The sequence below is a fragment of the Scylla paramamosain genome, chromosome 10, assembly GCF_035594125.1.
Source record: "Scylla paramamosain isolate STU-SP2022 chromosome 10, ASM3559412v1, whole genome shotgun sequence".
NCBI lineage: Eukaryota > Metazoa > Arthropoda > Malacostraca > Decapoda > Portunidae > Scylla > Scylla paramamosain.
The window spans coordinates 5,698,367-5,722,730 of NC_087160.1; the positions used below are offsets into that span (position 1 = coordinate 5,698,367).

The following is a 24,364-nucleotide window of genomic DNA, read 5'->3' on the forward strand; positions in this document are numbered from 1 at the left end:
TGCAGATGGCTAATTCACATCCCATCATGTGTGACAATTCCGAGCCTCTCCTGAGCCTGACAGAGGAGCAGCTCTGCCCCACCATCCAGCAGCCCATGGTGGTTGTCACTATTGCCTCCACCACTGTCTTCTTATTTTTGTTCTTTGTTTTAGGTTAGTTTTTCTTTTCTTCATTCTTTTTCATGGTTGCACTGCAAATGCATAATTCATCACAACTCACAACTTTTACTTTTCTTCATGGGAAATAAAGAAGTGATGGCTCTCATGCATCTGCTATGCATCAATACAATTCAGGGGTTTTATAGGAAATAACTGTTATATAAATTAAGTTTTTAATTCACAGAGTGTTGGACATGTTATTTGATATTACAGTGTCTATAAGGGTATTTCATTTCTAATTCATGAGTAACAGACAGGGGCTCCATACCCAAGCCTGCTATATCTCAGTTTCTTGTTGTAACAATTTACACTCCATGAAAATTATTTCTTGATTAATGTAATTGAGAAATATAAAACAAATCCTTGTCTTCAAGTGATATATATAAACAAGTACATTATATTAACAAGAACTCCCTTAGTCTTGGGATGATATTCCCAAGAATTCCCTTCATTCCAGTGTAAACAATCCACTCACTTGGTTCACATTTTCTTGTTTTCATTCTTCATATTCATCAGTCAACCAGTCACTCAGTCACATGACAAGACTGCCACGGAACCTGCAGCGTAAAGGAGATTTAGAATTAAACTTAACTTGGATAGTGACAAGTAAACATTTTACAAGATAGGGTAATAATGAGAACTTTTCACCATTTCTGTCTTAGAGAGATACCATGACCATCAACCAATAATTACAAGCAAAGTCTAGTAATTAACTTTTTCTCAGCAGGTGAAGTTCAGCTAAATATGCTAATTTTAATTAATTTTACAGGCACTGTAAGTGTGTACAAATATCAACAAAACATCAAGGTATGGTTCTACACTCATCAGATGTGTCTGTGGGTCATAGCCAAAGAAGAAGCAGATAAGAAGAAATATGATGCCTTCATTAGCTACTCTAACAAAGTGAGAATAAAGTATTGTTTGTGTTAAACAATCTTGCTTGGCAATTACTGAATAGAGACAGGTGTGCAGTAGACAATTACAAATGTGTGGCGCATAAGTTTTGTGCAACTTCCTTGTCTTCAGCAAATAATCTGTCAGTGCGTCATATTCTCATGAAATTGTTCAAACAAGTATTCTTCCCCCAAGCTTAAAGCTGCACCTTACACTAATTATTAGGTGGTACAGTAAGCATACCATACATTTCCCACACTTATTTTTGCAGAGTGTAAGACCTACCTGCCTAGTAATCAAATCTCCAATGCTTCACCCCTCCATGGATTCTCCTCAACAGGGGTGGCCATGGCAGAAAACTTCCCATCTTTCCCTATTCTGTTGTTCCGCCCATTACTAGTCAGTGCCTTTCCTATACCCTCTTATATTAACTAGTTTTTTCCCACAACAAACAAGCAACACAATGCTGCAGCCATACAAAACATGACCCATTCATATTCAATTTTGTTACCAGGATGAAGAATACGTCAATAACGTGCTGGTGCCTGGCCTGGAGAGCGGAGAGCCTAAGTACCGTGTGTGCCTCCACTACCGAGACTGGGTGGCCGGAGATTATATCCAGAACCAGATTAACCAAAGCATTGAGGACAGCCACAGGACCATTGTTATACTATCTTCAAACTTCATAGAAAATGTTTGGGGACAGATTGAATTTAAAACTGCCCATTCTAAAGCACTTAAAGAAAAAAGCAAGAACATTATTGTAATTGTTTTGGGGCAGGTGAGTACAAATCCCTATCATTTACTTAATTTTTTTAAATAATTTATTTGTTAATATTTTTTAATGCTTTCTGAAGGCTAAGAAGTATTCCTAGTCGTTTATAAAAGCTCCTTCATTCCTGTTTACAACTTTGTTGTCTCAGTACAAACCCACAGACAGTTCCAAATTTGTGGCTCAACATATAAGTAGTTTTATAATTCTCATTTTTAATTATCTGTGTAACTAAATATGAGCACCAAGGCTTTCTACAACTATTTGTTCACAATTTTTTTTTAATACACATTGGAAATATCTTCAAGGCTTTCAATCTAGGGTCAAATAAACATTAAAATCTCTTTTAAGAAGTTAAAAAAAATTTAAGATTGCATTACTTGTTTCTTATAGCAAGTGTACTTAAATGATGCATATGCCCTCCCAATACTATGTGATGCTGCAGTCATACAAATGTTAATTTTCAGAATGTGAATTAAAATCTGGCTGTGTCCACATGTGATGTTGATAATAATTCTTCATGAAAGAAAGTTAGCATGTACCTATACATAAGTGAAAGTGTTTGTGCTGTACTTCCATTGCTGAAAAAATAATTCAACAAGAAAATATCAGGAATTGAGGTACTAAAAAAGAAATTAGGACAGAGATATAAACAATACACACAAATTTGCAATGAACTTTTCAGGATGGAAAAGAGCCTTCTCAAGTCCATCCTGACCCAATGTGTTTTGTAAATAACAACTAGTGCATCAGTGAAAGGTGGTAGATAAGCTAATGTACAATAGGACAGACAGCCAATATATTAGTGAGCACCCCAAATTAAATTACTTTTTGTGGCTCTATTTTGTACAGGTATATTTTGCTAGACACAATTATTACAATACCTCATAGTTTATTTTCTAATTAAAATCTGTGAAAATTTAGAGGCTGTCACGGAGTTATTGGGAATAATTTATATAATATGGAATTAATTAACCACTCTGGACTTCTAAATCACATTAATAATTATGATATAAATACCTTCAAAATATTTAAGAATACATATTACATACAAGTAATGCCTATTTAAAAAACTTTTGCATCACACTATATTTCTTAATTTTGTTGACCATCTCCTTTTCAGAAGAGATACACCTTATGTAGTTTCAGATTCCTCTTGCAGATTTTTAAAGTTATTTCTGAAAGATCATTTCATTTCAAGAAATATCTAAAAAGGAGGAAAACTGATCAATTCCTTCTAGTGTTTGTTGCTGTGTAGGTACACAGGAAAAGCCTGTCCCACCACTTAAATGATTTGGGATTCCCTTTAACCAGTGAAGTAACTAGTGTCTGAGGTCATTTCTAACCTGTAAGAGGAACTTGATTCAAGTCTGTTTAGAGGAATTGATGATCAAGAGTGTCTAACTCTATAAAAGGGAAGGAAAAACCACCAAAAAAATTTAGAAAAGATGGTGCCATGCCAAAAGATACTCAATACATATTTTCATTGATAGTGTGTAATGCATTCCTTGTAATACTAGATAAGCAAGTAAGATGATCAATTGAGGTGTGCTATGATAAAGTTAAGACATTCATTCAGCCATTAAGGAAATCTATGAAAGACTGAACCACTTGTCACTCAATATTCAAAGCATAATAATGATACAGGAAAATTATATGCCATCTTCCCTTTCCCCCACTACAGGTGCCTCCAGAGTCAGAGATGGATGAGGAACTCAAGCTGTACCTGTCTACCAGAACATACCTACAATCAGATCATCCCAGATTTTGGGAGAACCTACGCTATGCCATGCCACACCCACAGGAATTCTTGTACAAGAAACGAGCAAAGACCAAGAAAACTGAGGGGCTACAAATGGTGCAAGCAAATGGAAAAGCAGGGTCATAACTGTTTACACAAGCAACTGTGTGGAGTATTGCTTAGAAAATGGCAAGTGGTGCCTAGTACAGGACTTACAGGTATTACGAAATCTGGTATGACTAGTGCTTATCAGAGGGCACCAATAAATGACACTGGTGTTCCAAAAAGTCTTTACCTGAAAAACAGTTCACAAACTTTCCTGTATTGTAAAAAGTGAGTGCTCAACTCTTGTGCAATGTATTATTAATATAAAGACAAATAATGTTCAAATGAGGATTTTACAGACCAAAACTGTATATATAGTTTTGTATAATGCTTTAATAAATTTTTATCAATATTTAAAAAAAATTCCATTTACTATATGAATGGATCCCACAAAAGTCTGAGAAGTTTTAAAACATGGACCTGAAATATACAAGTAAAGGACTTCATACTATTCATTGTGTGTCCTTATGCAGAGAGAGACATAGGTAAGAACCAAATGCAAAGGTGGTCATGAACAAAGATGACACCATGCATACTATACTGAGTGAAGCAGAGAAACAAAAGTACCATGGAGGAGTTGGGGGGAAGATTCCTGCACCTCACTCTATTACTGTTAGTCACCTAAACAAAGAAAATACACATTGTCTACATCCCACCTTTCCAAAATAAGTTATACTGTATATTAACCACACAGGCTGACAGTAACACAAAATTGTGAGCAGCATTGTTGCCACAAATCTATATACAATGAGGTCAGTGAAGTTTAGTTCTGAAGATCTTACAGCTGAGCTATGATAGAATCCTTATATCAGCTATACACCCTTTAATAATTTAAGATATAAGCCTGAAGTATTGATCAAGAAGCTAAATAGTGAGAACACAAAACAAACATTTTTGTAAATGAAATTTAAATTACTTTCATATTACACAGCTAATGGTGACCAATATTTCAAGACACGATATACACTAATCTGTGTGTGGGTGTGTAGAGAGAGAGAGAGAGAGAGAGAGAGAGAGAGAGAGAGAGAGAGAGAGAGAGAGAGAGAGAGAGAGAGAGAGAGAGAGAGAGAGAGAGAGAGAGAGAGAGAGAGAGAGAGAGAGAATCAAACAAATTAATTGTGCAATTGAAATACCAAGTCAACAGTTTCATAAGACTTATTACAGAACTGTTTAAAGAGAGATGAGAGAAAGCCTTACAACCTTTTATACATTCTAGTATTGCTCCATTAAAAGCCCCACAAACACCACGTGCATTTAATCATCATTGCTTATCAAATATTGCTACACAACAATACTTTTATTTATAGTGAAATCTAAATATATCTTACAGGTATTAGAAAAGGTTTATCTAAGGCTGAAGGGAGGTTTGATGTTAGGATGCCTGTCCCTCAAAACAAAGAATATGTCTCAAGCCCATTAAATTATATCCTTTCTTTTGTCTGTTTTGTGTTTACTTAGCCTGAAGAACCCAACACCAATGAAAGGCAAGATGCTTTGCCAAGTAAATGACTGACCTCTTAACATAACTGCAAGATGACATGACACCTATGCTTTGACCTGTGGTTCTATCACTGAAGGCAGAGGGCATTAAACAACTAATAAATGTTATTCATAGAGTTGTGAAAATAAATGTAAGAAACATAGCATTCTAAAGGTATAGTTTGGAGAAAACACCGTTAACTTTGTCAATTTACAAACTGGTGGAAGCATGCCAACATGCTATACTATCTCCTCCGTTCTCTCTGATCAAGAACATTTTTGTGGTATGCAACAATTGTATTATTTTTACAAGCCACATGCTGATGAGCCAAGAAATACTACTACAGTAGGTTTGGGGAGGAGCAATACATATCTTAAAATCTGGATCTTCATGAAGTTAACTTTTCAACCTAAGTTGTTGCAGACTAGGTGCAGATGCCCTCTATTCTACTGCCACACCACCATTATTACAGATCATGTATATGCCTCTCCTCCCTTATCTAACTGTCACACTAGCACCACCGTCAGAACGTTCATACATCTTTCCTCCTCCATACTGCTGCCAAACCAAAGCTGCCACCACCACAGATTGTTTCCATACATCTCCTCTCCATCAGTCCTTTGAGATAATGATGAAAATATTTTTCTTTGTTTATTTAATTAAAAAACATGTTTATAGTCTTTAGACACTGTCCAAACATGTAACACCAAACTCATTTAGTAGAAAACCACACATGGAACTCCACTGCCAACCATTCATCTAAAGGGAACAGAATCCTACAAGATATACAGGAGAAAACTTCAAAGTCCCATTGAGTAAAAGAGCTCAAGTTTGCAAATGTGACAATCTAAAGCATCTCACTTTATTGTAAGAGGCATGCTACTTGACCAAGCCAAGGTAATACTACCTCATGTAGTTTTGGTGTGTATTTATAAATACATATTCAAGGTTCACAGAACCTAATGTTTGAGTAACTGAGACTTTTTCAAATTGATGGTGCAGGTTTTGAAGGTTTTAAAGTGTAATGACAATAAACAAATTCTTAAAGAAAAACTGTCAAAATACCCATAAAATATAATATTTTGAATCCAAGAAAATACTTGACTTTACACTGTTCAAATAAATTGTCCTCCAGGCAGCAACCTACCACACTATTGTCAAAAGAGGAAGACTCGCCACACACACTTATGAAGCTCCGGATTCCAATTCTGATGCTGGAGTTTCTGGCTCTTCATCATTATAAATGTTTTCTGCCATCTGCCATACCTGAAACACAACAATATGAAAGCTAATTCTAAAAATACATTCTCATACATACATTGACATATTACTGTAGCCTCCATCAAGACTATGAATAGGTTTCCAGTACTTCATAATGAAATGGGTTATTGTTTACTTTGTGGAATATTTTCCTTTTGACAAGTACTAACCTGCATGATGTTATCTTCACTAACAGAGCAGATGACCCATGGCTCATTGGGATTCCAGGAGAAGTCTGATATCTTAGCAGTGTGACCACCATGTATGAACTGTAAAGAAAAAAATGTAGTCAATCTACCTGTGCTTCCTTAATTATACATCATGAGATGAAAAAAAACAATGAAAGTCCTAATATCATAATCCTTAGATCAGTTTCAGTCCTTCCACACAACATTCAATAAGTTGCACAAATGGGGCAAGCAAAGAAATGTTCACACAAATGGAAGGTGTTAGTAGCTACAGAAAATGTGGTTCCACAAAACACTAACTAATAGTTCTGGTGGTCCATCTTCAGCATCTTCAGCACTCTGCTCTTCTCCAATCTTGCTGAGGTCCCACACATGTAGTCTGCGGTCAGTGCCAGAGCTGGCCAAGATGGTCTCATTGTGAGGTGACCATTGGACCTGCAGTAATCCAAAACAAATGTTTTAAAGCTCCTTATATACCACAGGTTTACACCCCTCTCTCTCTCTCTCTCTCTCTCTCTCTCTCTCTCTCTCTCTCTCTCTCTCTCTCTCTCTCTTTTATATTTAACATTGACTCATCAATGACAAATTTATGATTGATACCTTGAGCAAATTTTTGATAATGGAAACTACTTGACAGGCTTATGAAACATGTTACGCTAAACCTCTAACATAGCAACCATTCTTTAAAATTCAAAATAAAAGATAACAAAGGCTGAGGAACTGCACAATGAACACTACAAACAACAATGCAATAATAATCCACAGAAGGTGCACTCCAGCAATTCCTCGCTGCCCCTCCACTGTTGCTGCCAATCTCACCTGGAATACTTCATCTTTGTGCGACTCAAACGAGTGGAGTTTCAGCTTCAGATTGCGCAGGTCCCACAAGGCAACTGTCTGCAAGGCGGGTGGAAAAGGGTAACTGGGGCGCTCACCACCACACTGAACGCATGCAAGTGTTACTAACCTGGAAGATTTCGTCCTTGTGCATGGCAAACGAGTGAAGCTTCAAGCTCAGATTACGTAAATCCCACAGAGCGACCGTCTGTAAGGGAAGCTGGATGTTGAACTGTTCACACATTATGGGCTGAGAGTCCTCAAGAGACGTCCCAATACAAACACAGCAAACTAGTGACCTTAGCGAGCACTGACTTTGTTCCTAAATCACTATCACTATCTACTTAAAAATCTAAAATCACTTGGCAACTTGGCTTTAAGTTTAAGTAGTAGTCCATAAAAAATTATGACTATCCATCATTAAAATTCCAACAGTAGCACACTTATGTTTTACAAAATTATTTTCTCTTTATTTCAAGATACAACTTTCACATTGAAACCAAATATCATAAACTGGCATTTAGTATAATCATAAAACTTACATAGTTCTATGTCAAATTAAGAGTATTCAATTTTCTGTTAGACGCACACCTTCAATAAACACTCCTCCATAAAAATCACTTCTTAATATTCATATTTTTTCTGTAAATATTCTGAATAAAATGTAATATTCATTTCTAAAAGTTTTCAAAGACAAATTTCCGGTTTACATGGATCACAATGTCATTTAATGGGACCTAATGAGGTTGCAATGAAAATAAGCTACTTGTCCTATGCCTTCCAAATCCTTCCATATAACAGTCTACATTTTGACTCATTATGTCTCACATTATGCCCTATAATTTTCATCCATTCACTCCAATTGGCCAAATCAATGCAATCTGCCCATTCCTATCACTGCGGTGCTTTCAATGACATGTTTCCTTCCCAACCTCTCAGCTCATTAAGCTATTATAACAGCATTCATCATCCACCTCACTTAGCTAAAACCTTTTGCCATTATCATCCATAACAGCTAGTTTTACCATTATAAAACTTTGGACTTCTCATAGAATAAAATAAAGAAATAAAAAATAAAGAAAGAAATAAAGAAATCTTGTTAAACAAGAAATAAACTCTGAAATCTTTCAATCCATTTCTGTCTCTTGATGTCAGTTAAATTTCTGTTCCTATCATATATTCTAGTAATTTGTCAATAAACTGCCAGGACTTTCCAGTGATATTATCTAATCAATCTATAGTATTCTTACAATCAATTACAATGAGTGCATAAATGATTCCATGTGTGGGATTTCTTCAACTAGCTCACCAAGTTGCAGTATCTAGCAGTCTCCTTCCCATGGCCAACATTAGATATTCCTGCAAACTAACAGTTACATTCTGATTTATAATTATTTTCTACTAATCACTCTGTCATCCCTTCAATATGCCTAAGTCATCAGTCTTTCCCTTACAACCAACACACTATTGCATCTACTATCCTCTCCAAATATTCACTATCTGTGATCCTCCTACCAGAGATCGGTCATTCACTGATGCACTACACATTCACCATTCTTATTCCAGTCCAAAATATCCTTCTTCTTCACAGTCCACAACTGGCTATAATACAGCATCATATCCCTCACACTAGCACTGCCTTCTGCCTCAATCACATCCAACAAATATGAACATTTATCTACATATTCAAAGAACTTATCAAGACCAATCTGTTTTTTCAACCCCCAATTCCTTTAACATATTTAAATATCTAGACTTCAGTATTCTACAAATCTTTAGGGTTCTACTACATATTTTGTTCACCCACATACTACATACGTACAAGATAGAATTGTGATCCCACACTCACTGCAGACAGTAGATGACCATGCATGAATCCTCTGTTCTTACAGTGCAACCTCCCTCATAAATCATGATCTTTGTGTTATGTCCATTTACTCTTAGGACTTAATACCATGCACTCTCTCATAAACTTAGCTTCTACTTTAATCTCACTCTTTGTATCAGCACCAAATCATAAAAACATGAAAAAACAAGATTTCATCCCCTCACCTTTAAGATTAACTGACATCACTTTCATTACTCTCATCATCAACTCTTCTCACACCAAGAGCCTTTCTCAAGAACTTAAACACAGTAAATTACATTCTAGCCATCCAACAGATGGGAGTAAAATAATGTGTAAGTTAAAATTAACCAACTTCACAATTCAACTGTACAGTGCCCCTTTGAGCATCATGAAAACACTAAGAAATCAGGATAGAAATAGGATGAACTTTCCATGAGGCCACTGCTTCTCACTTCTTAGGGCTGAACCTTAGGCAAGACCATCACAGTAAATTCCATACCAACATGTTGCCAATTAAGCTTGGATGAAATCTATAGCTCAAGTGTTTTCAACCGTCCTGTTACTACATAACAGACAGAACTGAATAGCAATAGCTTCCAGGCCCTCAACAACCAAACTTTTTTTTTGGCTGATACATTCTCTCCTCATCTGTTCATACTAGTGCTACTCCTCATTATCCCCACCTTTTATATATCTTACAAGTTTCATACTATTCTGCAATTTCAGGTATTTCATAACTACTGAAACCTTCCATTGTCACCAAAACTATATCCTTCGATATTCTGATTGCTGCTTAAATTTTGTGTGAACAAGAACAAGTCAAACATGCAACATGCACATAAAATTCTATAGCATCAACACAAAAATGCTGCATTCAGCTACTGTCTCCATTTCTGTGTTGAGAAAGTGGGGGAAAAAAATCATAAAAACATGAAACCATATATAGTAAAAATCAAACATGAAAGCCACTACAAAGGCAAACGACACAGGTGGTTGAGACTGGGAACTTTTTACATTTTCATATTTCTTAATAAACCTGTCTTTTCTCAGAAATATTAAAAGGCAACTGAGTAAAATGCTGAAAACTTAAAGAAAAACAAAATAAATCAACAATGATTGATTGATTGTTTGAGTTTCAAACTCCCAAGGGACAAGTTCCCAGCCCTCTACCATCAACCTTCCAGCTGTCTCTTAGGACACACAGAAAACACTGAAGCATATATTCTAAAGTGTAACCTTTTAATATGATGAATATATGTCCCTCACAATGACAGACAAAAGCACACATAGCTATTATCTATAAAGCCAGCACTGACAAAATTTTTTTTAAAAAGAATATAATAGATTGGAAAAACTCAGGGATAATGTCTTGTAGTGAGCAACATAATAACTAAAACATAAGAATTAACAGCAGAGACTTTCCATGAGTGCTGTAAGTGAAGCACAGGCACCCCCCTGGGCACATATGAAGGGCTCCACAGGATTACATATAAAGCCAAAAGAAACACCAATTACATCACTTCTGAAAATAAGTGTAATGAGGAAATTCCTGGAGCATGTGTGTTGTCTAATAATCTACCAATCTATTTCTGACATCTAATGCCAATTACTACCCCCCATTAGGTGGACACAGCACATCTCCATTTAACTTGCACTTGTATTCCCTCCTTACATGCTCTAATCTTCTCATTTATCTCTTACTTTTTGTTTTCTCCCTCACATACCCAGGCATCTTATCCTCCCACTTCATTTGAGTGTCTTATACCCATTCATCTACCAGACATTCCGTACAGTCATCTCACTTTTCTATCATCCTTTCTATATGACCTGACCACTTGTGTGTATGTGAGTGAATATCTTTTTAAAACACTCAGGACCTAAAACATGACTAAATACTAAGTACTACTAGAATCCATAGGCTACATAACAAATAATAACATGCCAAGTACACTGATAGCAGTTTTAAAACCTGGCATGTGTTTTATGCAGATGGTGGTGCACGGAAACAGAATGAACATTAGAATGAAAAGCATACAGAAGCAAGTTCTTCACCCTAAGCGCATGTATTCAAGTCTTAATTGTCTCTCACACACACACACACACACACACACACACACACACACACACACACACACACACACACACACACACACACACACACACACACACCTGAATTGGAAGACCTAAGTTACGAGGAAAGACTGGAAGAAATTGGATTACCAACACTGCAAGAAAGAAGGGAAAGAGGAGACCTGATAACAATGTTCAAATTAGTAAATGGCATGGAGAAGATAGACAGAGATGACCTAGTTGTAAAAGTGGAGGAAGGAGATAGACATACAAGGGGACATATGAAGAAATTAAAGAAGAGTCATTGTTTGGGAGATATTAAGAAATACAGCTTTCCGCATCGAACGGTTGAAATATGGAATAACTTAAAAGAAGAGGTAGTTGCGGCAAAGAGTGTGCACATGTTTAAAGAGAAATTGGACAAATTCGGGTATGGAGACAGGACTAATTGAGCTTTGGCTCGGACCCTGTATTATACAACTAGGTAAATACACACACACACACAGACACACACTCACCCTTCTTGCCAAGCTTGCTCTAACAGTATTTGCTGCATACAGAAGATGGCCTAACAAGTTTACTTCTGCAGTCCTGCTCTTGCTCAGACCATGTAAACAATTGTTTTGAATGACCAACATCAGTCAGGAATTATGCATATTTGGTAAAACTATATTATTGAAAAGGGAAAATTGTGCATGGAGTGACCTAACTAATTATTCTCACAGGCTCACTTATTTCTCCACCTTCCACCATGGGTGATCACAATTATGCATGATTAGGAGTTTCAAGTATTTAAGGTTTTCTTTACTTTCCAGAAAGATAGTTTGTCAGATGGTATTACATTCTTAAAAAGATCCACACTACACATCCAAAATTTTCAGCATCAGTAAACAAAGCCATATGCAAGACATTTTCCAAGGGCAAAGCAGACTCAGTTTGCTACCAAACCATGAAACACTAGTAAGGACTGAAGAGCAGTCCCCAGATTGCTGGCCTACTAGATGCCAATGATCCCTTGGACAAATCTCTCCATTACAGATAACAATTAAGCATCAATTGATAACACATAAATATGTACTACAAACAATGAAAGACAAAATTATAGATATCAGTTACGTAACAAAAAAGGCAAAGAAAATGGGACTTTTGAGAATTAAAGTGTAGCAAGACCAATGAGTGAACTATGCAAACTCCTGAACTCAGTCTGGCACACATGTATAACTGCTGAATTACTGCTAGTAAGTCAGTGAAACCTAAATGACATTTTAGAAAACCAAGGAGTAATTACAAATGTAAAACAATTATGCATACATAAATCAAAATATGTGACTTTAGAGAAAATAACTTAAAAATATCACAGACCACAAAGCAACACAAAAGAAAACAAGTTAGCAGATCAACAAAAAGCATCATGGTATTAAAAGCATATAAACAGACTAAGCAACCACAATGACAGTAACCCACCTTGTCTGCACTGCCAGTAGCCAGGATGAACTCTGAGTAAGGGTTGAAGGACAAACAGTTGACTTCAGCAGTGTGGGCATCAACTGTGTGTGAGGGTTTGTTGGTGTTGTTAGCTCGTGTGTCCCAGATCATCAGCTTCTGGTCGTCAGCCACAGAGCCAAACAGAGATTCGTGTAGCAAGTGCCAGGCAACATCCTGTAAACAAAGAAAGTCCTCATAAAATATCAAGTTCTTAACCACAAAACATGCAGGTGACGAGTGTACTGACTTTAGGAAAGATCTGCAAGAAGGCACATACAGTAACCATATACGCCACCATACATTTCATTGCCAATACAGATCTGTTTTGTGGCATATAAGATGTAAACACACCTTGAAATTTATCTATATCTCCCTCCTTTTGTTCAGGAAGAAACTTTATCTACTGATTCTAACATGTCTTAATAACTGCTCACAAGCCAGAATCCTTCAATCTCCACTCTGTTATAACCACCTACATGAGTGAATTGACAGACACACATCTAGGCACATCTGGCAATCTTTGTACATTTGTGAGATTATTAACTCTTACAGTTGAGGCTTCCTATTTGACCATATCTGAAATAATAAGAACCATACACCAAAACCAAGAATGAGCCTAGGTACCACCTCTCTTCTTACGAGAAGCTCTGTAAACAGCCTCAAACCAGAACCCACTCACCTCAACAACAGCTGTGTGTCCCGTAAAGATGGTTTTTGCATCAATGACTCTGTTCTCCTTGGGTGTGGCATTGATGTCCCAAAGGCATATAGTGTGGTCATCAGATGCACTCAACAAATATCCATTCAGGTTTGGGTTCCAGGAGAGGCCATATCCCTCCTTCTGATGACCCCGCAGCCTGAAAAGTCGTAGTGTTAACAGCATGTGATACCCAACCATTTATACATGACTACCTCTTCCATATACAGAACATTTTAATACATCAATAATAAGAAATAAACATCTGAAATCCTAACTTGTACTATGTAGGACCAACTGTCAGTGTGTGAACATGACAGGATCAAAGAAATATAGTCATTCAAATCCTATTCATGGCAAAAAATAGATAAGCTGCTGATCCTTAATATACCAATTCTTTTCTCTTTCAAAGGTATAGCCATTATAATTATTTTACACTTTTGAACTATGTCATGTCTTTGATTTGTCTCAAATACACCAGTCTTTTACTGATTCCAAGAACTGTTCTCCTTCCCACCACATTAATTAACTCATCTGTTCTTACTTCCCTGCTACACATCAACAACTGACAACCTTGTATTCTGCCTCACACCTCAGATACTCCACAATGCTTGTTTTCTCAAACATGTGTATCATCTTTCATAAGTTAATTTATTTGCCATCTCCATTATAAATCTTTTTAATATTCCACTCCATATTTACTTTCAAAGGAATATGATAGATTTCTTATTCTTTTCCTTAACTATGCCCAAATGAAAGACTCCTACATTAATAGGAAAAATATTCATTTCACAAAAACCTATCTGAATCACTTAATATTAAAGATGAATCACAAATTAAAAAAAAAAATCATTGTTACTCAGGATCAATTTTAAACCTGAACCAAAGACAAGATTTCTCTCCATTTTTACCTTTTTTTTACATTTTTTTTTCCTTTTTACTTATAAATCCAAATTCTACAACTGTAAGTGAACATTAGTATATGGAATGTTTGTAAATTAACATCCATCTGCATGATCTTTGCACAAGCTGAAGATTTACCTCAGGTCTGGATGACACTCCCCTGATGGGTCTGGCTTGGAAGGGTGCTTAGTGTAATCAAACACTAACACATCACTGGAAGGAGTCTTGGTGGCGATGACACATGGGTTCTGGGGCATGTACCGAGCTCGATTCACCTCACCTTCATGGTTGATCTTGATTTCTATCTCAATCTTGCCACTAACAGAGCCAAACCCACCAAACTCTGAGGAAACCATTAGTAACTATTACCCTACATAATTCTTATCTTGATTTCTATCTCAACTTCCAAACTAACAATACCACAAGCACTGAACTCTGAAGAAACCACTCCAGTAATAATCATTAGCTTACATTTTCTAAATTACTGACAGCAACAAAAACTGTTACACTAAACAAAAGACTGACATTTGGCCATCAAGCATATCTTGTGCAACTTCTATAATTATGTGTTACAGTATCCCTGTCTTTTCCTGACCCATCCAGGTTGGCTGAACAATAATAAGGATAAAACTCACCTCCCTTCTCATTGTCATAGTGAGAAGCATCAAACTGAGCATCTTCATTGGGCAACTGGACTGAGGCAATAAGAAGGTGGTTCTGTTCATCACTGGTGTGAGTGCCAAGGATGAGCCGATGGATGCTATAATCCTTTCCCTCCGGCCTGACATACACAGGGCAATTCAGTGTCAATACAGTTATTGTACATTTGTTGGTTAAAATCACACATGCATACAAAAGGTGGTAGTTACACTCAGTACCTTGTGACATCAGGGAGCCATTGCGCAGTGAGGGATGGCCACTCCAATGCGTGCGTCATTACCAGGTCATATAGGAAAGGTGTATTCTTCTTCCATATCTTGTACTCCTCATTGATGACACGCTCTTCCACTGCATCGTCAAATGTGTCTGTGGCACCATGGATACACAAGTTTAAAACTGCCACTACAAATACCAGATACTATTAAGTAACCAAATCACTACTTAATGACAGCATGCTTAGTGAATGTCATTCCTATAACAGAGTGACTAGTTCACCCATATAAGGGATTGCCAAAGACAATCAGTAGGGCCACAAGCACACCAGTGACCAAAACTAAGTTCCCACATCATAAGGCAAAGTAATCAGAACTTGCAGAAAACTTCTGCTGGTAGCAAACTGACCAAAATATTATAATTAATGCCACATCAAGTAATTTGTAAGACATGAAATTAAGTCTTATAAAGAATCACAAGCAAGAGATGGACATTTTAGGAAGCCAAGTGTGGCCCAGGGCCACTTGTGGCCTGTTAGTAGTTATTACTGCCTGGATGGCAGCCTCACGGTCTTTAAAGGAAAGTGGAACCTTCCTCTTGGTTAAGGGGGTAAAGTGTCACCTATTACATAAATGACACTGTCTGCAGCCCACCTTGAAGGCGGTGTGCAGGTGCCACTTCAGCCAAGGCCAGAGTCGGCGGGAGGTCTGGTGCAGGCCCACCACCATCCCCAACTACACAACAAAAGAACACATGATGTAATTGCTGTAAGCCAGCTACAACTGGCATGAAGATCCTTCACCTACCATTCTCTCCGTATTACTCCACAGGGCACACACAAAACATGTGTTGCTCCATAAAAATTTACCTTTCTGTTAAAAATTATGAATTCATATGGATCTGTTACTTCTTACCAACACTCAAATTACACATTTTTGTACTTATGAAGCCATATTATGGTATGGCTTGAACAAAATTTCACCAAGATGAATTTATACATCTTCCAATGATTTCTTAAAAAATTGAAACAAAATATTCATGTTTCAAGTTTTGGCATAAGTTATGTTCTTTACTTATGTCACAATCTAAATAACCGTAGAATACTTCAGATTCAAATATTGCAGCAATAATCCTGCATATGGAAGGTAACTGAAAGATCCTGAAGAAATATTAAATATCATCAAACCTAATACAAGTGTTAGGGGAAGCTTTAAGCCTCAACAAGGAATTGAAGAGCAACATCCTTATACTTTACACAGATATAAGTCTGAACTTTGGTTATCCAAGTCATTTACAGTAAGAATATATTACCCAATATCTACATGTTTAATACACTACACCAATCAACTTCCCACCTTAATTCATCAACTGTATCTTAAATTACTTAATACTTATTATTTATGCTACAGCACAGGAATTAAAACTTCAAATGTTATGTATGAATACTGCTGCAAGTGGAAATTGGCCATGCTTGAAAGGACTACATGTTGCCATGTTAAGTAGAAGTGGGCTAAATCCAAGCTATATGCCTTTTAATACCATTAATTTACACTACCAACTGAGAGAGAGAGAGAGAGAGAGAGAGAGAGAGAGAGAGAGAGAGAGAGAGAGAGAGAGAGAGAGAGAGAGAGAGAGAGAGAGAGAGAGAGAGAGAGAGAGAGAGAGAGAGAGAGAGAGAAACACACACACACACACACACACACACACACACACACACACACACACACACACACACACACACACACACACACTGGCAATCAATGTCATTCAAGTGCTGTACAGGTCACCCACACCAATTGTCTTAATCCTTGAGTGCATCACTGAGTAATGTCTTCAGATGCAAAGTACACTAGTCTCTTGTCTCCAACAGAATTCCTACAACCTCTTACTACACTCAAACTACAATAATAGGTTCACAAAGAGATGAACCAAGCCATAAAGCCTCCACAAGAGAGATGAACCCCTGAGAATGAATGCCAGAAACCATACATACAAGCTGTGGAGTGAAGAGATTAGGGATTAGGGATGCTAGGAAGGAAGGAAAGAGACTAAATAGGGTGTGCAGCCAGTTGAGAAAGAGGAGGCATGAGAAGGAGGAGGCTGAATGTGATTAACAGAATGCATGGACATCATATATGAATTAGCAACAAATGACAAAGCAAAAGATAATGAATGCTAAAGTTAGGTGTGAAAGAAGTGTGATTCAGTCCCTAAAGAGAGAGAAAGGTGTTGAAGACGGTTGAGAATGGTACTGATTTCTGAGGGGTGAGAGAATGCCTGACAGTGAGAATGTGGAGAGCCTGAAGGTGAATGGCATGGTGGTCACAGATAAGGAAGAAATGAGAAAGGAAATAAAAGCATTTGGGAAGAGATTGGTAGTATAAGCAAGATAACAGATGTGAGAGAAGGATGTGTGACAATGGAGAGGAATTTGAATGAAAGAATCAGCAGGAAGTGGAAAAGTATGTGGAAAAAGAAGAAGAATGGGAGGGCAGCAGGGCCACATAAGAAGCTGTGATTAATAAGATGACTGAGTTATTATTAAACCAAGTATGTGAAGAGGAAAGAGTGCCGAGAATGTGGAACAAATGTGAGTGACTCTGCTGCATGAGAGGATACAAGAATAAGAGCAAGTTGAAAAATAAAGGTTAAAAACATTAGTGAACACAAAAGGTAAAGTTTTCAGTGCAGTGTTGAATGAGAGACTGTGTAAGTGAATTGAAAGAGCTGAAATGTTTGATGAAAAAGAGAATGGATTTTGTGTGGACAAGAGAACAGAGGATAACATGTTTGTGGTGAATGAAATGATTGAAAGATGGATGATAGTAAATTGTACTTAGGTTTTCTGGACATAGAGAAAGCTTATGATATGATGAAATGCTCGCTAGTCTTTAAAAAATTGGGTTGAGTGCAAAGATAATCAACATGATGCAAAGTATGTATGTGGAAACAAGAGTTAAATACAAACTAGGAGATAGAGAAACAGACTGGGTGAAGAGTGAGGGAGGTGTTAGGCAAGGTTATATATTGTCACCGACCCTTTTTAGCTTGTATACAGAGGAATTGGCAGTCGGAATGAGAAGAATGAATGCAGGAGTAAATGTAAGTAGTTATGAGTGAAATAGCAGATGAGCTGCAAAGTTTTTTAGATGTTGTAAATGGGTATGGAAGAGACTCTGGAGTAAGATTTAGCAGTGAGGAAAGCAAGGTAATGATAGTGAATAGATCAGAGGATGAGAGAAATTTAGTGTGTGAACTGGGAGGGAATGAGTTGAGAAAGACAAATGAATACAAGTACCCGGGGATGTGGACGAGTCCAAATGGCTATGTGAAGGTGAAGAATAAAAAAAAAAAATAAGCATTGTGAACCAGTGGGTTGATCAACTAGGAAGTGCAGCAAGGATAAGAGCAAGTGTACATGATGTCCTGCAAGAAGTCTGGAAGAGTGTGGCTGTTCTGAGCATGATGTATGGGTACGGATTTGATTCCAAAGAATGAGAATGAACTAAAGAAATTAGAAGTTGGACAAATAGAGTAGCAAGATTGGCACTGAATGCAATAAGGTATACAATGACAGAGACTTTATGGGGAGATATAGGATGGAGTATTTTTACAGAAAGACACGTAAAAGTAACCCTGAGGTACAACGCTAGATTAGACCAGATGAATGATGCAAGATTAGTGAGAAAGGTGCTTCTATGGAATGTTGGGAGTAGCAAGTCGAGGAAGTGTGTTAAGATGGTGGTAAAGAGTGGCTTGGAAACTAGCGAGACTTTTCAGCAGTTTGAGAAGAGGCATATTGAGTGTGACTGGAATATGATTGTTAGAAATGGAGAGGACTTAGAAAGGGATGTAAGAAAATAGAAAATTGAGATAAGTAGTAAAATGTGTGGGGATGAGTGAATGGAAGAATAAGATAGAACAAAAGAGTATTCTGAAATGGCATAGAAAGAGGCCCCATTGTATGTAAAGTGGTATGAGGGAAGCTTGGGTGATCATGTTCTCTTCTGAGTGAGGGCACAGTGTATGGAATTGAATGCAAGGAGATACAGATGGTCTGAGCCCCACAGCAGTATGCCAGATGTGTAATGTGGGAGAGGATGAGACGGTGTACCATGTGGTGCTGGAGTGTGTGAAGTATGCCAGAGACAGAGAGGAGATGATGCAAGCAGTGCTGAGGGAATTAGGGCATGTCAGAGTGGAGAAGACAGGAAAGGAATGGATGGTGTTGTTACTAGGACTGTGTAGAGAGACAAATGAAAGGATGATTGAGGCAGTGAAGAAGTTCCTGGAGAAAATGTGGCATGCTAGATGTAGGAACTAATGGTGTGAAAGATGCTGTCTGTTTTCTGTTTTCTATTTGCTGTTTTTCTTTTTCCTTATAGGAGTTGCCAATACAAAGGCCTGGCTCAGGAGTGATCTTGACACACATATAGCATCAAGATCAATATCAAGATCCCATTTTTTAAATCATGAATGAAATCAGAGCAGCTAGGAAAGAGCGAAAGAGAATGAGTAGACAAGTGTAGATGGCTGAGGAAAAAGAGGCACGAAAGCGATGAGGCAGAGAATGAATATCAGAATGCATGGGCAGTGTATGTGAAGCAGCAGCGGTTGACAAGACGAATGATAACGAATGTTAAAGTGAAGAGTGAAAGGAGTGTGATTCAATCTTTAAGGGAGTAAGGTATGGAAGGTGGCAGTGAATGGTACAAGTTCATGAGAGGTGAGAATATGTCAGGCAGTGTTGGTGTGGAGAGTCTAAAAGTGGATGATGTAGTTATAACAGAGAAGGAGAGAATCAGGGAGGCAATCAAAGGGTTCTGGGAAGAAGTAGGTGGGGTAGGTGAGATGTTTTGTGTGAGAGAAGGATGTGTGATACTGGAAAGGAAGAATGCAGATGAACTGGAAGAAAGAATCAGTAGGGAGGAAGTGGAGAGGTGTGTGAGAAGGCAGAAGAATGGCAAGGCAGCAGGTCCAGATGATATACCATATGAGTTCTACAAGAATGGTGGAGAGGTAGTGATAGATAGAATGACTGAATTATTCAACCGAGTGTGGGATGAAGAGAGAGTGCCAAGAAAGTGGAATGAGAGCCGAGTGTGGCTGTTGCATAAGGGAGGATTTAAGAATGAGTTGAAGAACTACAGGCCAACTGCATTAGTGAATACAAGAGGTAAAGTTTTCAGTGCAGTGTTGAATGAGAGACTGTGTAAATGAACTGAGAGAGCTGGAGTGCTGGGTAAAGAACAGAATGGTTTTTGTGTGGATAGGAGAGCTGAGGACAATAAGAACATGAGAACATAAGAAATAAGGGAAGCTGCAAGAAGCGACCAGGCTTACATGTGGCAGTCCCTGTATGAAATATACTTACCTATTTCCATTTATTATCCCCATCCATAAACCTGTCTAATCTTCTCTTAAAGCTCTCTAGTGTCCTAGCACTAACAACATGATTACTGAGTCCATTCCACTCATCTACCACTCTATTTGAGAACCAATTTAGGATGGGAGTAAATTGTACCTAGGTTTTCTGGATATAAAGAAAGCTTATGATAGAGTGAACAGAGAAATGCTAGGTAGAGTCTTAGAAAAGATTGGATTGAATGCAAAGATAGTTAACATAGTGCAAAATATGTATGTGGACACAAGAGCAAAATACAGACTAGGAGACATAGAAACAGACTGGGTGAAGAGTGAGAGAGGAGTTAGGCAAGGCTGTATATTTTCACCAACCCTTTTTAGCCTGTATACAGAGGAGTTAGCAGCTAGAATTATAATGAATGAATGTTGGGGTAAGTGTGGGGAATGATAAAGTATGTATGCTTCTTTAAGCAGATGATGTAGTTGTTATGAGTGAATCGGCAGAAAAGCTTCAAAGTTTGTTTTATGTTGTGGATGGGTATGGAAAAGACTTTAGAGTAAGGTTTAGCAGTGAGAAAAAAGCAAGGTAATGATTGTGAATAGGTCAGAGGATGAAAGTAATGTGGTATGGAGACTTGGAGAGAATGAGTTGAAACAGGTGCAAGAATACAAGTACTACACAAGTACAAGTACAAGTGAATGGGATGTAAGAAAATGGAAGAATGAGATAGACAAAGAAGTGAAATGTGTGGGACTGAATGAATGGAAGAATGAGGTGGAAAGAAAGAAGACCCTGGAATGGTACAAAGAGAAAGGTATGATGGAAGCCTGGGTGGTGATCTTCTCTTCCAAGCAAGGGCACACTGTATGAATGTGAACGCAAGGAGTTACAGATGGTCTGAGTCCCGCAGCAAAATCTGCCAGATGTGTGACATGGGAGAAGATGTGGTGCTGGAGTGTGTGAAGTATGCCAGAGACAGGAATGAGATGATGCAAGTGATATTGGCTGAATTATGGCATGATAGGAATGAAAGAGTGGAGAAGACAGGAAAGGAGTGGATGGTGTTGTTGCTGGGACTGTGTAGAGAGGCAAATGAAAGAATGATTGAGGCGGTGAAAAAGTTTCTGGAGAATGTGGCCAGATGTAGGAACAATTAGTGTAGAGGATGCTGTTCGTTTCTCTTTTTTTTCCCTTATACAGGAGTTGCTGATCCAAAGGCCTGGCTTAGGAGTGATCCCAAGCCACCTGTACCATCAAGATCAAGATCATCTACCTAATCAATTTGCCTTGCCCTATGCTGATTTTTTTTTTTAAATATCAATAGTAAAACAATAATAGCAATATCAAAGTGTCAACTTTTTCAAAAACTGTGGATGCTCAGTGGAACAAACCACTGGAGGCACACAGTCACACAGTCATGTGAATGTCAATAAAAATATGTTTATTACTTTCCACTGCTTTTATGAGGGTTAATACTCTGATAATTTTGTTTTCCAACTGAAATCTTTGAGGATCAGCTTAGAACAAGGCTAATTAATAAAATATTTAAAAATACATATAAAAAAATTAGAGAAGTGGTAAGAACTTTACCAGTCCACCAGTCATCTGCCCACCAAGACAAGAAGGGTCAGGGGGTGTGGCACATACGAGTAGATCAGCTATGACTAACAACTGTGGCATCACACACAAATCTGCAGCTTTAATCCCTGAAGTTATGTGGGTATTACTCAATTTTTCACCATAATGCTCGAGAGAATTGATAATTTGTTCTCCTCATAAATTCTTAGAAGCTTCACCAAATAAATTTCTACCAGAAACAGATAATGATGGAAAAGTTTTGAAGATTTTTTTTTTTTTTCACTTTGGGTGCCTCAACCTAATACTAAGCATTGTAAAGATATTATGTTATAATGTTAATGTGAGGGATTTGTGGATCAAGACTGTTTCATTGCATGTGTACAGCTCCAGACCATTCATGTGATGCCACCATTAAAGTTAACAGTCACAAGTGTCCAATGTAGCTTTACCTATTATGTTCAGGACAGCAAATTGATCTTATATGGTATCCTGTCAGCTTCTCATCAACCACCAGTATAACAGCTCACTGTCCATCATGAAGCTTTGGTGTTTTTGGAACACTACAGCTCGTCATGCTATCATTTAAGTTAGGAATGCCCTTCATTATAACTTGACACTTAAAAGATTGCTGCATGACAGAAGACTGTTATGTGAGTAAAAAGATTATGTGACAGGAGATTGTTACATAACATTTTCCAGACAGCTGCATTTCTTCTTCTCTCATCCAAACTCTGCATTCCCATAGCATGGGAACATTATAAATGTTCTAGACTGACGAGTCAAAATCATTTGAGTACACCTAAAAAAAAAAAATGTTATTTAGACCAAAGTGCATTAAGATAGTTATGAAAGTTTGCCATTCTATGCTACTTAAGTATGTCAAATGCTAAAAGGCATAAATGTTCACAAGAAGCTTCCCAATGCCTCTGCACTAACAACCAGTCAGTAAGTATATTCCAGTCATATACCACTCTACTTGAGAGCAGTCCACCAATCTTTAATCCCTGAGGTCCTGCGCATCACGGGTAGATGGCTTGAAGAATTCTGACCTGACCCGCACAAACAACCTGACAAATGCACTTATTCCAGCCATCATATCACCACACTAGATAATAAACCCACACCTGCTTACTAGTGTCAAGTCTTATACACCATCCCTATCAATCACACATGTAATAATACGTTAATATTATCGTAAAAATGCTGAAAAATAATCATCTAACACCCGCACCGCAATAACAACCTGATAAGTCTATTCTAGTAATCTACAATTATACTTGAGAACAGCCCAGGTATCTTTAATTCCTGGAGTCCTGTGCATCCTTTACTACCGGCTAAATAGGTCATAGGTGTCATTATCAGCCTTGTATCAGCCCTGCCTGCTCTGACACAAAGTTGAGGTCCTGCCTTTCGGGGTCCTCTCAACATGTCAACAAAGCCACGCCGACTCACACAACTTTCATTCATCTTCTCCATGCCTCACTCTGTTCTCCACGTGTGCTCATTCCCACACCACACGCACCCATACTTTCATATTTACCTTTGGAGCCTTCTTTGTCCGTCATTGTTTTAAATGGTGGGCACAACACACCGCCTCTTCCTGCCGCCCGCACTGAATGGCGCCAAATTTTCCCCGCGCAGGCGTCGGTTCAACATTTGTGTTTATACTTCACTTCCATAATTCATTTAAGGTATTCCTACCCATATGTGTGCTAATTTTGCAATGATATTAAATTAATCTGGACTATGTAGATACTTTTGACCTTTTTTGGACTTTTGTCACATATATCTCAGATTTTCTTTTGTGACCGGCGCCGCTATGGTTGTTTGCCGAATCCTTTGCTGCTGCTACTTTGTCCTTTTTTTCTCTCTCTCTCTCTCCTCCCGTCTTACATGCCTTCATTCTTTTCTGACATCCCTTTTCTTGTACAACTTAAAGATATAAAAAAAAATAATTTTTATGTACTAGCTATTTCATTCTATTTGCCCTATTTTTTAGGGTCTGGTCCCACCATCTACTGTCCCCTCCCTCCTCTCCCTACCCAGCAAAAGCGTCCTTTCAATTTCTGTACATGCAATGCATTTCTCCGCGGCCTGTATAGCCTGTT

At 37.8% G+C, this 24,364-nt stretch overlaps 2 protein-coding genes across 8 annotated transcripts in view; one reads left to right on the forward strand and one right to left on the reverse strand.

Moving 5' to 3' along the window:
- The window catches only part of LOC135104157 (protein toll-like), a 21,110-nt gene extending 17,076 nt beyond the window's left edge, over positions 1–4,034 (forward strand). For 2 of the 3 annotated variants that reach the window (XM_064011222.1, XM_064011221.1), the window contains exons 3-6: positions 6–153; positions 929–1,062; positions 1,568–1,834; positions 3,510–4,034. In XM_064011222.1, the coding sequence (XP_063867292.1) occupies positions 6–153; positions 929–1,062; positions 1,568–1,834; positions 3,510–3,713 (753 nt within the window). In that variant the 3' untranslated portion in view covers positions 3,714–4,034. The other variant, XM_064011223.1, reaches the window with a different exon arrangement.
- LOC135104158 (chromatin assembly factor 1 p55 subunit) lies at positions 316–24,110 on the reverse strand. Of its 5 annotated transcripts, none has more exons than XM_064011225.1 (12): positions 23,797–24,110; positions 15,967–16,047; positions 15,319–15,466; positions 15,076–15,221; positions 14,579–14,783; positions 13,520–13,697; positions 12,820–13,014; positions 7,419–7,496; positions 6,900–7,034; positions 6,582–6,680; positions 6,299–6,417; positions 316–716 (listed from the first exon to the last, which is right to left on the reverse strand). In XM_064011225.1, the coding sequence occupies exons 1-11, from the start codon at positions 23,819–23,821 to the stop codon at positions 6,337–6,339; spliced, it is 1,371 nt and encodes a 456-aa protein (XP_063867295.1). In that variant the 5' UTR covers positions 23,822–24,110; the 3' UTR covers positions 316–716; positions 6,299–6,336. The 5 variants fall into 5 exon arrangements, with proteins under 5 accessions (XP_063867295.1, XP_063867296.1, XP_063867294.1 ...); XM_064011226.1 differs by lacking the exon at positions 7,419–7,496 and adding an exon at positions 7,567–7,644 and having other exon boundaries at positions 6,335–6,417; positions 23,797–23,949; XM_064011224.1 differs by lacking the exon at positions 7,419–7,496 and adding an exon at positions 7,567–7,644 and having other exon boundaries at positions 23,797–23,948.
- Between the last annotated feature and the right edge of the window lie 254 nt (positions 24,111–24,364).

Coding starts and splice junctions, on each gene's coding strand:
- LOC135104158 (XM_064011225.1), bottom strand. CDS start 23,821: ATGACGGACAAAGAAGGCTCCAAAG. Junction 15,467..15,966: donor ACCTGCACACCGCCTTCAAG/GTGGGCTGCAGA, acceptor ATGGTGCCACAG/ACACATTTGACGATGCAGTG. Junction 6,418..6,581: donor GTGAAGATAACATCATGCAG/GTTAGTACTTGT, acceptor GTTGTGTTTCAG/GTATGGCAGATGGCAGAAAA.